This window comes from Tubulanus polymorphus, chromosome 8 (assembly GCF_964204645.1).
Source record: "Tubulanus polymorphus chromosome 8, tnTubPoly1.2, whole genome shotgun sequence".
Classification (NCBI taxonomy): domain Eukaryota; kingdom Metazoa; phylum Nemertea; class Palaeonemertea; order Tubulaniformes; family Tubulanidae; genus Tubulanus; species Tubulanus polymorphus.
The window spans coordinates 2300632-2313454 of record NC_134032.1 but is presented as its reverse complement, the minus strand read 5'-3'; the positions used below and the strand labels follow the sequence as shown (position 1 = coordinate 2313454).

The 12823-nt window shown below is 38.6% G+C and overlaps 1 protein-coding gene across 2 annotated transcripts; it reads right to left on the bottom strand.

Annotated features, from left to right (window-relative positions):
- Nucleotides 1-495: 495 nt before the first annotated feature.
- LOC141909490 (caspase-7-like) lies at nt 496-12354 on the bottom strand. Of its 2 annotated transcripts, none has more exons than XM_074799883.1 (4): nt 12263-12354; nt 5569-5753; nt 5030-5150; nt 496-3550 (listed from the first exon to the last, which is right to left on the bottom strand). In XM_074799883.1, exons 2-4 carry the CDS (start codon nt 5671-5673, stop codon nt 3327-3329), a joined length of 450 nt encoding a protein of 149 aa, XP_074655984.1. In that variant the 5' UTR covers nt 5674-5753; nt 12263-12354; the 3' UTR covers nt 496-3326. The 2 variants fall into 2 exon arrangements, with proteins under 2 accessions (XP_074655984.1, XP_074655983.1); XM_074799882.1 differs by lacking the exon at nt 12263-12354 and adding an exon at nt 6699-7009.
- Nucleotides 12355-12823: the final 469 nt, after the last annotated feature.

Sequence of the window (12823 nt, the reverse complement as noted above, 5' to 3'; positions counted from 1 at the left end):
ACGAAGATTAATATCAGTCCTCAGTTTTATAGATTGTATTCCGGTCACCAGTCCTCAGTTTTATAGATTGTATTCCGGTCACCAGTCCTCAGTGTTATAGATTGTATTCCAGCCACCAGTTCTCAGAGTTAATTGTATTAAGGCCGCCAGTCCACAGGGTTATAGATTGTATTTGGGCCACCAGTCCACAGTGTTATAGATTGTATTTGGGCCACCAGTCCACAGTGTTATAGATTGTATTCCAGCCACCAGTCCTCAGTGTTAATTGTATTAGGGCCGCCAGTCCACAGTGTTATAGATTGTATTCCAGCCACCAGTCCTCAGTGTTAATTGTATTAGGGCCGCCAGTCCACAGGGTTTGAACTATACTTCCATTGAATGAGTGAACAAACAAATATAGTTTTAAATATGACAGTTTAATCAATATATATATATATATATATATATATATATATATATATATATATATATATATATATATATATATATATATATATGATCATATATTACTCAAAAATGTGTTTTGCTTTTATTCTATGTATATCTTTTAATCTGTTTTATCGATACGAATAAAGATATTAAAATCGAGATTATCATAATATCGAAAATAGAAACATGTCTTTAAACTCTTAATAGGTTATAAACACTACGGATGTACATACAATTTCATCATAGCTTTAAGCCACGCAAAGAAATACCATTGTTTCTCATCAGTCCTTTTTGGAAAAGTGACAAGGGCGGCAGCACTAGTCGATAGTAGCTTCGTCAGATAAATGGGTTCAAATCCTCCCCAGCTCTCTTTCCTGGGCGCGTCTTGCTGCTCGTGGGCGGCGTCTAAATTCTACACATTTAATAATGTCAATAAGATAAGAACCCACTATCTGATCGGAATAAATCGTGAGCATAGCACCGTAAATCATGAAAGCACCGTATTTTGATATTTTATGTACAGATATAACTCTTCAGTATAATACTTATATTAATAACTAGAAATAAAAATATAATATATGCTTAGGCAAAACAATACCTCGTTTCTCCTAATCGGCCGGGTCGCTTTTGAAAAAAGCAATATTTTTTATCAGATCATTTCAATATTGTCGAGTCTGTTTTTATTGTTAACTTGATCAGGATTACAATTTAAATGAAATGTACAGGGTACATAGGTGGAAGGGCCGGGTCAACTTTTTAAGCTCAGCAGAAAATGAGAAACAAGGTATCAATTTTTCTTAGCCTAAATATTACTCGCTTTTTGTTTCATTGCATAAATTTTATCAGAAAATTTTTAATCATAGAAATTTTTCATTTATTTAGATTCGACACGAATTACTCACATTGAACATCATTGGTATCAATACAATTTAAAATAGTAGCGATTTCTGTATATTAACAAACACATTTTACTCATGAAGTAGGTGTCCAGGGACACATTGCCCATGAGGGAAATGTTGCGAAATAGTCAACAATCAGGGGCGGATCCAGGGCCCAATCTCGAGGGGGTTCTGAATTATGAGGGCGCTCACTATTATGGGGGATGGCACTTTCTATGTCAAATCATGGCAAAACAGGGGCGCTTAACATCAAACTTGTGGTTTTCAGGGGCACTATGCCTAACGAGGGCATATTTACGTCAAATCCTTGACTTTAGGGGCATCTCCAAGGGGCACAGATGAAGGGTATCCCAGAACCCTCGGAACCGCAACCCAGATCCGCCCTGTCAATCTGGCATATTCGATGCCTCCTGGTGAACAGTAATGAAACTAACGACTTTGAAAACTCACATTGATCATAGGAGCTGTAAGGTTTGCAATTAATTGCGGTGATAAATAAAAATATATATGTCCAATATAATTCACTGGTAGGTTAGTTGTAGAAAATTCAATTCTCAACTCCCTCCGGTGATAAAAAAACAAAACTAGAAATTTGGCGATTCCTAATTGTAATCCTAAGACAGTGGAACAATTATCAAATTTAAAGACTACAAATTAAACAGGGTTCCTAGAGGACCATCAAATACGAAATTTGAGAGGTATTTTTGGGAGGCTTTTGAGGGTAAGATCGCCAAATTTGAGAGTAATTTTTCAGGACGAAAACCTAATTGATACATTAAACAGAAGCAAAATACATTTAGGCGCTTATGAATAACCTCATTAAATTTGACTATATTTGACTAATTTAAATTGTTGACTTTGATTTTTTAGTGAAATAACTCGTCTAGGGTAGGAGGCTGATCACGACTGAAGAGCCTTCTTTCGATGATAAGGTACCAGAAAACTTTCTGTCACAAACTGAACATTTGATTTCGGCATTTTGTTACAATAAGTCTGACACTCAGCTCAACTACGAACTTCGAGTAACTGTTTCTAAACTCCTGGATAAATAGGTCTTATTGATTCTTTGCAATCAAATGAGCCCTCCAAAATGATTGGAAAGGTTAGTCTGGACAGGTGGAGGATAACAAGGCTTTTTTAATCTAGCTACATGTACTATGACAATGCAGTATAAAATGCCAATTCAGTGAGTACACAGTAATTAAAGCAATTACTGTGATTATCATCAAACAACACAATTTAATCATTCTGTCTCACTAAAACTTATGATGTACATTGTTAATAATAATGATAATGTATGCAGAAAGGTCCTTTAAAAATAGGAGATACAAAATTCTCTGAGACACAATTTTCAGAATTTGAGGGGATTTTGAGGGGCCAAGGGCTACAACTCAGATTTTGTATCCTCAAAAATGGATTTTTGAATTTAAGGGTTTTTTGAGGGAAGCCTCTACAAATAGAGAAACTGGCTGCCGATCAGAAGACAATTGACTGATTGAACTAGGGTTCCAGGGATACCATGATCGCCTGGGGAAAATACTTGAAAATCTGATCATTTCAATATTCATCACTCCTTCATGCACAGCTACAGTAATGAATCAGAACTTATCATCAGCAATGATATTGCAATTGACAAGGATAGAATTTCAAATCTCGAACACAATTCTTTTGTTCAAGAGGTACAACAGAATCTCAGCACACACTTTGTATCATTCATACTAACTACAATGAGCTGACGAAAGATGGTGTGTGTCAAAGGCCGAGGCCGTATTTTGGAGTTTTCTAGACATTTTGCTCAAATTCAAGGATATTCAAAAATGTAATTGTTTAGAAGTATTCAAGGAATAAAGGAGTCGTAGGGACTCTGTTCAACGCCCTCTGGAATTTCCTGATCTATTAGAACCCTTTATATCAGACATGTAGCGTTTTATGGTCTCTTCATTTTTATTAACGTTGATGTTGAAATTTTGGATCATAACGTGGTTCATCATTTCATCATTATGATTTACGAGAAAAATACAAATCTTTCCTTAATGAGCTGAAATAACACGGCATTTGTTTGGATTCCTCATTTTTTTTTTTGGTGACTTTTTTCGCGACTTTATCCCCGACTAGTGTCAACATTTTTACCAGGTCCAACGAACGAGAAGGTTCCTTCAAAACTTCACACAGGGTTTGTATATAACATGATCCTTCCTCTTCCTTCCTCCATGCAACGTAACCTGTGGAAAAAACGAAAAATTGTGCTTAACAAAGAAGTAGGGGCCGTGAGGGTATATATAAACCTATTTATAGATCTTCCTAATGAAAATGATGTTAATGGTTTTTAGTCTTTGCATCTGACAATGTGGAAAAAGCAAAAGTAGACCCCAAAGAGTTTTGATAAAAATATTGACTATGTACAGTAGACTCAATCAAAATCGAATCTGATCAACTCTGTAACCGTTTGAAATATTATGAGTAACATGTTCTATTATGTATTAGGATACGGTCCCCGTGGTTATCAAAAACTCGTGGTTCTCGAGTACTGCAGCCTCTTCCGGTATTGCAGCCATTGCGTACAGTCATGTTGAATAAAGAGCTCTGATACAATCCATGATAATCGTCCAATTGTTGATTGCCGGGCATGAAATCGTTACACCGTTTAACTCGAATGTTTTCATTTTTTTATAATATTTTTTGTGATACTTTTACAAGAAATACATAACACCCGACTCAGGTATCACTCAAAGCAGGCATTCCCAAAACATTCGACTTAGCGAAGTCTACTGAACTAGCTTGTCGCAGTGGAGTTGTAATGAAATTGAAATGAGCTCAGCTGCCAACTTCCAAAATTCCTGCGCTAGCCTCAAACACTAGGAAAAGGATAGGGATTTCCCACTCAAACCATTTCTATAATACATGGAGGGAGCAGTGTTGCCAGCACCTAGCTGTAATATTTCCAGAAATCTTTCCAGTATTTTTCTAAGTTACACACGTAAACCAGCTGACGGCAGAAAACCCTATTGTAATTCCGTAGATTGTTATGGTTATAATGTTGATTATGATTGTTATATATATTTTCTGCTTCATTTTACAAAGAATTCATCAAATTCTATTAGCTTCCAAATGAAATGTTGAATTCTGATTGGATAAAAAGGTCCATCTGAATATGCAGATTATTTGTATGTACCGTACATCATTATATTCTAAACCTAAAATTATTAAATGTCAGACAACACCGGCGGAAATATACTAAAGGCGATCAAGAATCAGTACGTCCCTTCAGGTATCCTCGTTCCGTCACACCCGGAAAAAAAAGGATTAGGCATTTGTTCACCAAATAACGATTTTAGACTAAAATACGGAATGCCACTAAGCACGCATGCAACACTAAAAAACATAGTTAGAATAATTGATTGAAGCATCTTCAAAATATCAAAAGTGTAAAAAGCGCTGATTTTAGCGAACAACAATGGCTGTCAAACGGCCATCTTGATTCTAATCGGGCCAGTTTTGGGGCTGAAGATGTGTCTAGGAATATCAAGACAATGCATTGAAGTGTCTTCTAAATAAACGAAAATAACTGGATTCCGCATGCGTCAAACAATCGGATGGATCAAAAGTGAACGCAATATAGTTTAAAATCCTCGCCTAAGAATTTAAAAACACACGGATTTAGTAGGTTTTTCACCAATCTGAAGCAGGTGCATAATTCTTACCTGGAATGGTTGCGTAGGCGATCAGGACATCAGCTTCATTCGGAATTCTCAAACCTTCATTAGCATCTATTGTCATAGAATCAGCGACTACACCTCCATCTGTTCCATCACCCCGACAAGCCTGTCAATCAAAATATTACCAAAAATCAAAGTATGGTGCTCTTGAATAGTTTAGGTATCACATACGCAAGGGGACAGTGGAGACTTAGTAAGATATGATATTCCCCACACAACCTGTTAGACACAATTAGTTCGTATTTATTGACCTTTCCACGAAACAACCTTAGATAGAGATAGCATTATGTTAGGTGGCAGTGGTATCAATGAGACTATTGTGTCACGTAAATTGCAAGTTGCAGCGAGGTGTCCTGGTCAAGTGACTAAATTTTTAGTGGGCTAAAAGTTTTCTAATTGCCAACTTCTTAACATTCAAGGAATTTTCAAGGATTTTTGGGATTGTTAGCTGAAATTCATTTTTGGAGTTATCGAGGACACAAGGAATCGTAGCGAGCCATCGTAACTTCCTGAATATTGTTTACCTGAATAAAGAATAGTTTTGGTTTTCCGGCTAAAGCTTCACACGCATTGCCTTTGAATGGTTCGATAAGTTCCTCAACACGAACAGTGTTACAATCTTTTCCCATAACCTTGTCACCCTTTTCTCCGTGACTAAGTATCGCACAAACAAAGGCATCTGATTCACGATGTATATGATCTGCGGCAGCTGAAAAATTGCACAGTGTTTAAATCAGTTAATTGAAATTTGGCATTAGAATTATAATGTGAACAGGTCACGATACGGTATATCCTTTGAACGAGCGATCCAAGAATACCACGGTCCACTTTATCCACACTGTCTATTTCTCGTCAAGTAATTGTCAGGGTGGATACAGGTGGATCGAGGAGTAATAGGGTGGATACAGGTGGATTGAGGAGTAATAGTCAGGGTGGATACAGGTGGATTGAGGAGTAATAGACAGGGTGGATACAGGTGGATTGAGGAGTAATAGTCAGGGTGGATACCGGTGGATTGAGGAGTAATAGGGTGGATACAGGTGGATTGAGGAGTAATAGTCAGGGTGGATACAGGTGGATTGAGGAGTAATAGACAGGGTGGATACAGGTGGATTGAGGAGTAATAGTCAGGGTGGATACCGGTGGATTGAGGAAAAATAGTCAGGGTGGATACGGGTAGCTTGAGGAGCAAAAGTCAGGGTGGATACAGGTGGATTGAGGAGTAATAGTCAGGGTGGATACAGGTGGATTGAGGAGTAATAGTCAGGGTGGATACAGGTGGATTGAGGAGTAATAGTCAGGGTGGATACAGGTGGATTGAGGAGTAATAGTCAGGGTGGATACGGGTAGCTTGAGGAGTAATAGTCAGGGTGGATACGGGTAGCTTGAGGAGTAATAGTCAGGGTGGATACAGGTGGATTGAGGAGTAATAGTCAGGGTGGATACAGGTGGACTAATACACCGCAGTGCTGTGTATTAGCCAAACCCCAATTCATGTTGACAAACTGATGGGTCCAATTGGAAACCTCTCGTTCATTCTAGGAACCATTTTTGACCGGGGTCCGACTCTACGCGTCTGACCTACTAGCTACTGATCTAGCCTAATTGTGGACTCGCTGAAAGTTGAAATAATAAAACTCTTTCTTATACTTGCCTTCACGCATTTTCGATTTCATTTCCTCCGCAGTCAAATTCTCATGGACGACAACTTCGAAGCCTAAATCACTAAACACCTCGCGTAAAGACTCCACATCAAACTCTGTGCCAATCCGATTTTTGCTGGTGTCAAATACCTTATTTGATATAACAAGAGCGAGGCCTCGGCGTTCATGATTCATATAGTATTGATCTATTCCACCCGATTCACACACATTCCCTCTGACATCTGGAGCTGGTTCCACAGTGTTTACAACTTTCATTCCACACACATTCCCTCTGACATCTGGAGCTGGTTCCACAGTGTCTATATTGTAGAATCTCAGTGAGAACTGTTTATTACTGTGATCCCAGTGATTGATAACTACAGTGTTACTGTTACACACGTGATGTATCTGATATGTCCAACTGTCAGAGTTCAGTATTATACGGTGATCTATAAACCCCACATCATTATATCTGATACTAATAACAGATCCTCTGTCACCAGTATTAGAGTATACCGATAGTAATATATGATCATCATTAATAACACACGGGAATCCTGCAATTGGATCAAATGTCAGTCCGCAATCGTGCATAGTAATAAAACGCATCCGTTTTGCTTCTTGTGTTAGTTTTGCTTCTTGTGTTAGATACAATAAGCTGTGTTCATGAATACAGTAGATAAATATACGTCCCCGCGTGTCGACATCGAAACTGTTGATACATTTGTAAACTCCATCCGGGAGCTGATGCTCCTTCACTCGGGTTCTATCAATCAATCTGTCTACAGGGTTTTCTCGTAAAGGTAAAACATGAATGTCACTATCACTATCTCCTGTCTGTGTAAAGATATTGTGATCACGGATTACTAAGGATCCACAGTCTCCAGGCAGGAGATCAGTGATATTTTCTTCGAGGAGTTTTCTCTTATTTTTATATTTTCTCAGGATGTATTCACTGTTTTTCTCCACGACCACAAACAGAAACCCGTTACTATCAGTATCGAGTCCTTGTATCAAACCATCAATCTCTATGTATCTCTGTATATTATCATCATTCACACTATATATATAATCAGTGGAGCACCAGCTCGCACATATAACACGTGACTGTTCACCCTCGTGTTCACCGGGTAGTGACGTCACCAGGTGGGGTATGAAGTCTGTATCTACCCGTTTAATGAGCGTCAATGAATCGATTTTCGCTTCCATGTTACGAGTTTAACCCCAACACAAGTTTAAAACAAACCAACAAATAACTGATGACTGATTGATGTGATCTCCTCTCCTCACTCACCGACGAGCGAGGTGAAATCTCCTCCGTTATAAAATGATCTTCTTCGGATTCACGATTAAACTGCTAACAAATAGTTCACTCAGTTGTATTCACTGCGATTAACTGATTCCTAAAATTGGCGATAAAATACCGTCAGTGTCACCGCTGCACAAGGGCGAGTACTGGATCGTAGAGCGGCTGCCGTTGAGTGTGTTTGATCGGGTTTGACGAGCCGGTTTTAATTCGACACAGACTCAAGATGGCGCTTCACAAGAGAGGGCGCCACCAAACGATAGCTTCACAAACGTTCGACATCAGGAGCGCTCCGTCCAGGTTCGGGGATCGCCGGTAACTCTCCAAAGTATCGCGGGTCGATCCTCTCGGTGGTACCGCTAGTAGGATGGCTTAGCGTTTGTTTTTGAATTGTTACCGGGTGGAAAAATTCACGAAAATTGGCCCAGATGTTGATACAAACCTAACTATCAATTTTAGAAGCCGGGAGCCGGGCCTCCATCGGGATCCAATTTTTACGTTTCCTTGGCAAAGTTATGTTACCTAATCGTTGGTGGTAAGCTTTTTATAAACGGATGGGCTTATACCAACCAATATCCGATCGTGAAACTAAACCACAGACAGGTTACTGACTACCATGGCAACTGAATGGAAATCCTATTATATTTCAGATGTATATAAGGAATAGGAAATTATAGAAAATTATTGAAATTTAGTCACATATTTCATTTATTCCAAAATAGATTTAGATCATTCCATACCTTGTACATGTTTTAAAAATGTATCCGTTATTTGAAGCGGTTAATGGAACTTGTGGTTAAGGATGCATCACAGAGAATGAAACACTTATATAAATCAATATCAATATAGCCTAACATATAGCCTTATGATGGTAATGTTTTTTAAATAACATGTTTCATTCGTTAGATTGTTTAGTCAGTATAACAAATGCGCAGAGAGAATCTGAGTGTCAGCTGTATCGCTATCGGACACACGCCCATGCTTTTCGCAAATCTCTCAATGTTCAGTGAAATGGCGGTGCGCAGTGGGAGACCCCTTTGGCGCGTAATCTCAAACTCTAGCGGTTAGAGATCAGTCGTCAAGAAAGATATTCACAAAATGTCAACGCAGGCCCTTAAAGCGAATAACGTTCTTTAACCTCAGTAAAAATGGGAAATCTAGCTTTAATAACCACTTAGATATTTTAAAATCAATAATAATCGCAATTTTTTGACGCGCAGTTGAAATATCTTGGTCCTTGGTTTCACATCGTCACTGCTCTTAATTGTTGCATTTAAAAAATCCAAGAATCACCGGCAAATATCTGCATTTCATTTCCTTTAAAATGAATTAAGTTAATCAAGCAAGGGACTGCAGAACTATGTGATATTCAATCTAAACTTATGTTTGAAAAATGAGCGCAAATTATCGCAACAATGGGGACCTCGCGGGACCGCCACAAAATGGTGCCTAGACACTGGAAACGTCTTTATTAGGTCAGTAGGCCAGTCGCGAATTAGGCGACATTGTCCATATTTTCGTCACGCCCAAAGTAACATATACGAGTAGTTTGAATTGGTCAGTAGTGGTCAGTGATGGTCAGTCTATGAATTTGCAATGATGAATCCTTAGTAGTTTAAAAACAAACGATGACTTGAACAATTTCCGATATTCGAAGTCAAACGTTCAGACTCGGGGATCATATATCTCAATTGGTCAGTTTCTGACCGTCACGGCAGGGGCGGGTCCAGGTTGCCTTCCATGCCTTCCGGAAGGCAGTCAACATTTTTAAATGCCCTTCAACTATCAACGTATATGATTTTTTTTTAAACTCTGAGAAAAAAATGATTGCTTCTGGCATGCTTTCAAAAACAAAGTGGTGGTTTACCGATGGAATTCGGGCGTCGCCGCCGCGTGGCTCGCTGATACAAGTGCAGACAATTTCTCTTATGATTACAATAATATGCCCTATTAAATCTAAGAAGGCAATCAAGTTTGCCCTCTGGGTCCGCCCCTGCACGGTGTCACCATTGTGGTCTACAGCTGAAATGAAATATTTGTAGCTAACCGACGAAGAGGGCCAAAATTGCAAGTCCCTGACTGGAAAAGGAAACCAAATTGGACAGGAAAATTAATTTGGAAAAGCCACTGGTCTTTCTACGAAGCCCACGCGATGGCGTTTTGGTTTATCATGTATGAAATCTTTTATTAAACACCATAATACATGAAGTGATAAGCATCATACCGCATCCCCCCCCCCGCAAAGAGGGGTTATATAGTTCAGCAAACCGCAGTTTACATTGGCCTATCTAGACTAACCTCCATCGTTCGGGCAGTCGGGCAAACCGGAAAACTCACCATAGAGTAGTTGATTGGAGCATATCGAATTGAGTGAAGATGTGGACATTCCTGACACAGATTAAAGTGCTTTATTCAATGAAAACTTTACATCTGAATCGAGTCTCGCACACCGGCGATTATGAATAATTAATTGGGAAGTTAATTGATTGCTGCAGATTTCATAGCGAATATAACCATTACATAATCGTTATTCCCTAATGAACTAAGCCTCGGTAAAAAAACTCCGTTATTGTCAGAGCTAAAGAATCCGTCTAATATCTGCAATGAGTTCCTTTAACGGCTGCCTAGTAGGTTTTATATTCACCGCTCTGATCTGCTGTATATGTTACCCATGCCGGGCACTGCCGCAACAGCAGCGGCGGCAGATGTCGCTAAACCGGTCTACGGTGGGCACTGGTGCGAGATTGTCCGTTTTGGCGACCGTTACAAATTTGAAATCACGGTTACGATGTTCGGAAGCGTGCACCTTGCGAGCGGATTGCCGTGCGATGAGCTTCACGCGTCGCGGTGCGAAATCATCCGTTTGTCAACTGTTTCGTAAAGACGAAAAGTCGACCACGTCCCCGATCCCGATCTGGACAGATGGTGAGTAAACTGTTCTTTTTTTATTTCGGTTAGGTTAAATGGATAAACAAATATGGTGGTCTTGGGGAGAACAGGATCTGAACTACGTTAAGCGAGAACAAAAAAGAATTCCCAGAGACCGTTAAATTGATAATAAAATTGAAACGCCAAAATTATTAGAAGGGCATAATACCAGAATAAGTAATTTGGTCGAATTAAATTTTTAGAACATGTTTCATTGAACAGTATTTCATTTAATGTTTCGACTATATCCTAATAGTCATCTTCAGGAATACTGATGTTGTCCTCATTATAACCATTGATGAAACACTCTGAGTCCGTGTTGTAAAGATAATATAAAATCCCTGCACACTAAGAATAAAAATAGTCTGAAATGTTTCCTTGAGCTAGTGTAGTTTATTCAACGTTTCGACTATATCCTAATAGTCATCTTCAGGAATACTGATGTTGTCCTCATTATAACCATTGATGAAACGCTCTGAGTCCGTGTTGTAAAGATAATATAAAATCCCTGCACACTAAGAATAAAAAGAGTCTGAAATGTTTCCTTGAGCTAGTGTAGTTTATTCAACGTTTTAACTATATCCCAATAGCCATCTTCAGGAATACTGATGTTGCAAAAGAAATCATCAAATATGTATAGCAGCTGATTACTGACTTAAAACCTTGATAAGATCAGTGGGTTCATTCTGTACAATTCAACTTGAAGCTTATCGCACTCAGAAAACTCCTGACAATCGTTGTTATTGTAGGAGAGAAAAGCGAATTTATCCGAGTGAGACAGGGTCATGAAATCGGTGAAAGTATCAAAATACGTGCAAATATCAGACCTTGCACTGTTAGAGTATCCGGTATTGGAGGTTTGTGGCGTCGCCCAGTTTAAATACGAAGATGGTGGGACCCAAGGTGTGAAGTTGATAAAGCGTAATTTAAATAGTTTGTAGGATCGGAAGGGCTTTTGTTTGAGTCGTCAATTTTGGGAATCTGTAGATAATGATATGCAGATGATAATACACAAAGGCATGTATCGAAAAGCCACCACATGAAACATAACAGACAAGAATCTATTATCCAATAATAAATGATTTATCCATTTTCTTTAGAAAATACATGCGAGTGGTCAAAAAAAATAATTTCATACCCTCTATTGTATGAATATACGGAAATTATTCCACCGGAAGAAATGCCACCGGTGAAAATACCACCGAATTTTGCAACGTAGGAAAACAATGCCAATGTAAAAATGCCACTTTTTGCACAGTGGGAAAAATTTCTACCTTAAAAAAAAGTTAAACTGCAACAATCTTATCAATGTTCTATTTAAAAGGCCTATATCTAACTTACCTATATTCAGTATTGTACTTTAGCACCCCCTCCAGTTTGCTCTTCTCTAATCTGTTAGGCTTGTAACCATTTTTAGGTTCAAAGTCCATAGAAGCAAAAACAGAACAAATCTCATTTTGTAATGAGTAATATATATTTATTGTTACGTTATCCCCTCGTCAGGCATAGCGCAAGTGATTAGATTTACATATCATACTGGTATTTATACAGAATAAGACGAGGCTAATTACAAACAATTTCAAATTACTGAGTGACAGGATAATTATGATACAAAGATAATTAATCACACGCAATCTAAATTACTGAGTGAAGATATTTGACTAGTAGGTATAGACCATTTTTTGACCATTTTTTGACCATTTTTAGGGTGGTTAATCATACGTGTATACATATATAATACTTTCAATAAAATTCATTATCAGTGGTCAATCGAGAGTACAGTCAACCGCCGATATACTGCCCTCCCATTTACAGCCACCCCCGCCTACCGCCAGGTATTCCCAATACAAATACATAGTAAAATACCGCCATACTCTCTACACCGATAAAATGTGGGCGGTA

Excerpts from the sequence above, each read along its gene's own strand:
- LOC141909490 (XM_074799882.1), bottom strand. The coding sequence starts at position 6,963 with ATGAAAGTTGTAAACACTGTGGAACCAGCTCCAGATGTCAGAGGGAAT. Across the intron at positions 5,151-5,568 it reads CAAAACTATTCTTTATTCAG|GCTTGTCGGGGTGATGGAAC; the intron begins GTAAACAATATT and ends TTTGATTGACAG. Across the intron at positions 3,551-5,029 it reads CGCCTACGCAACCATTCCAG|GTTACGTTGCATGGAGGAAG; the intron begins GTAAGAATTATG and ends TTTTTTCCACAG.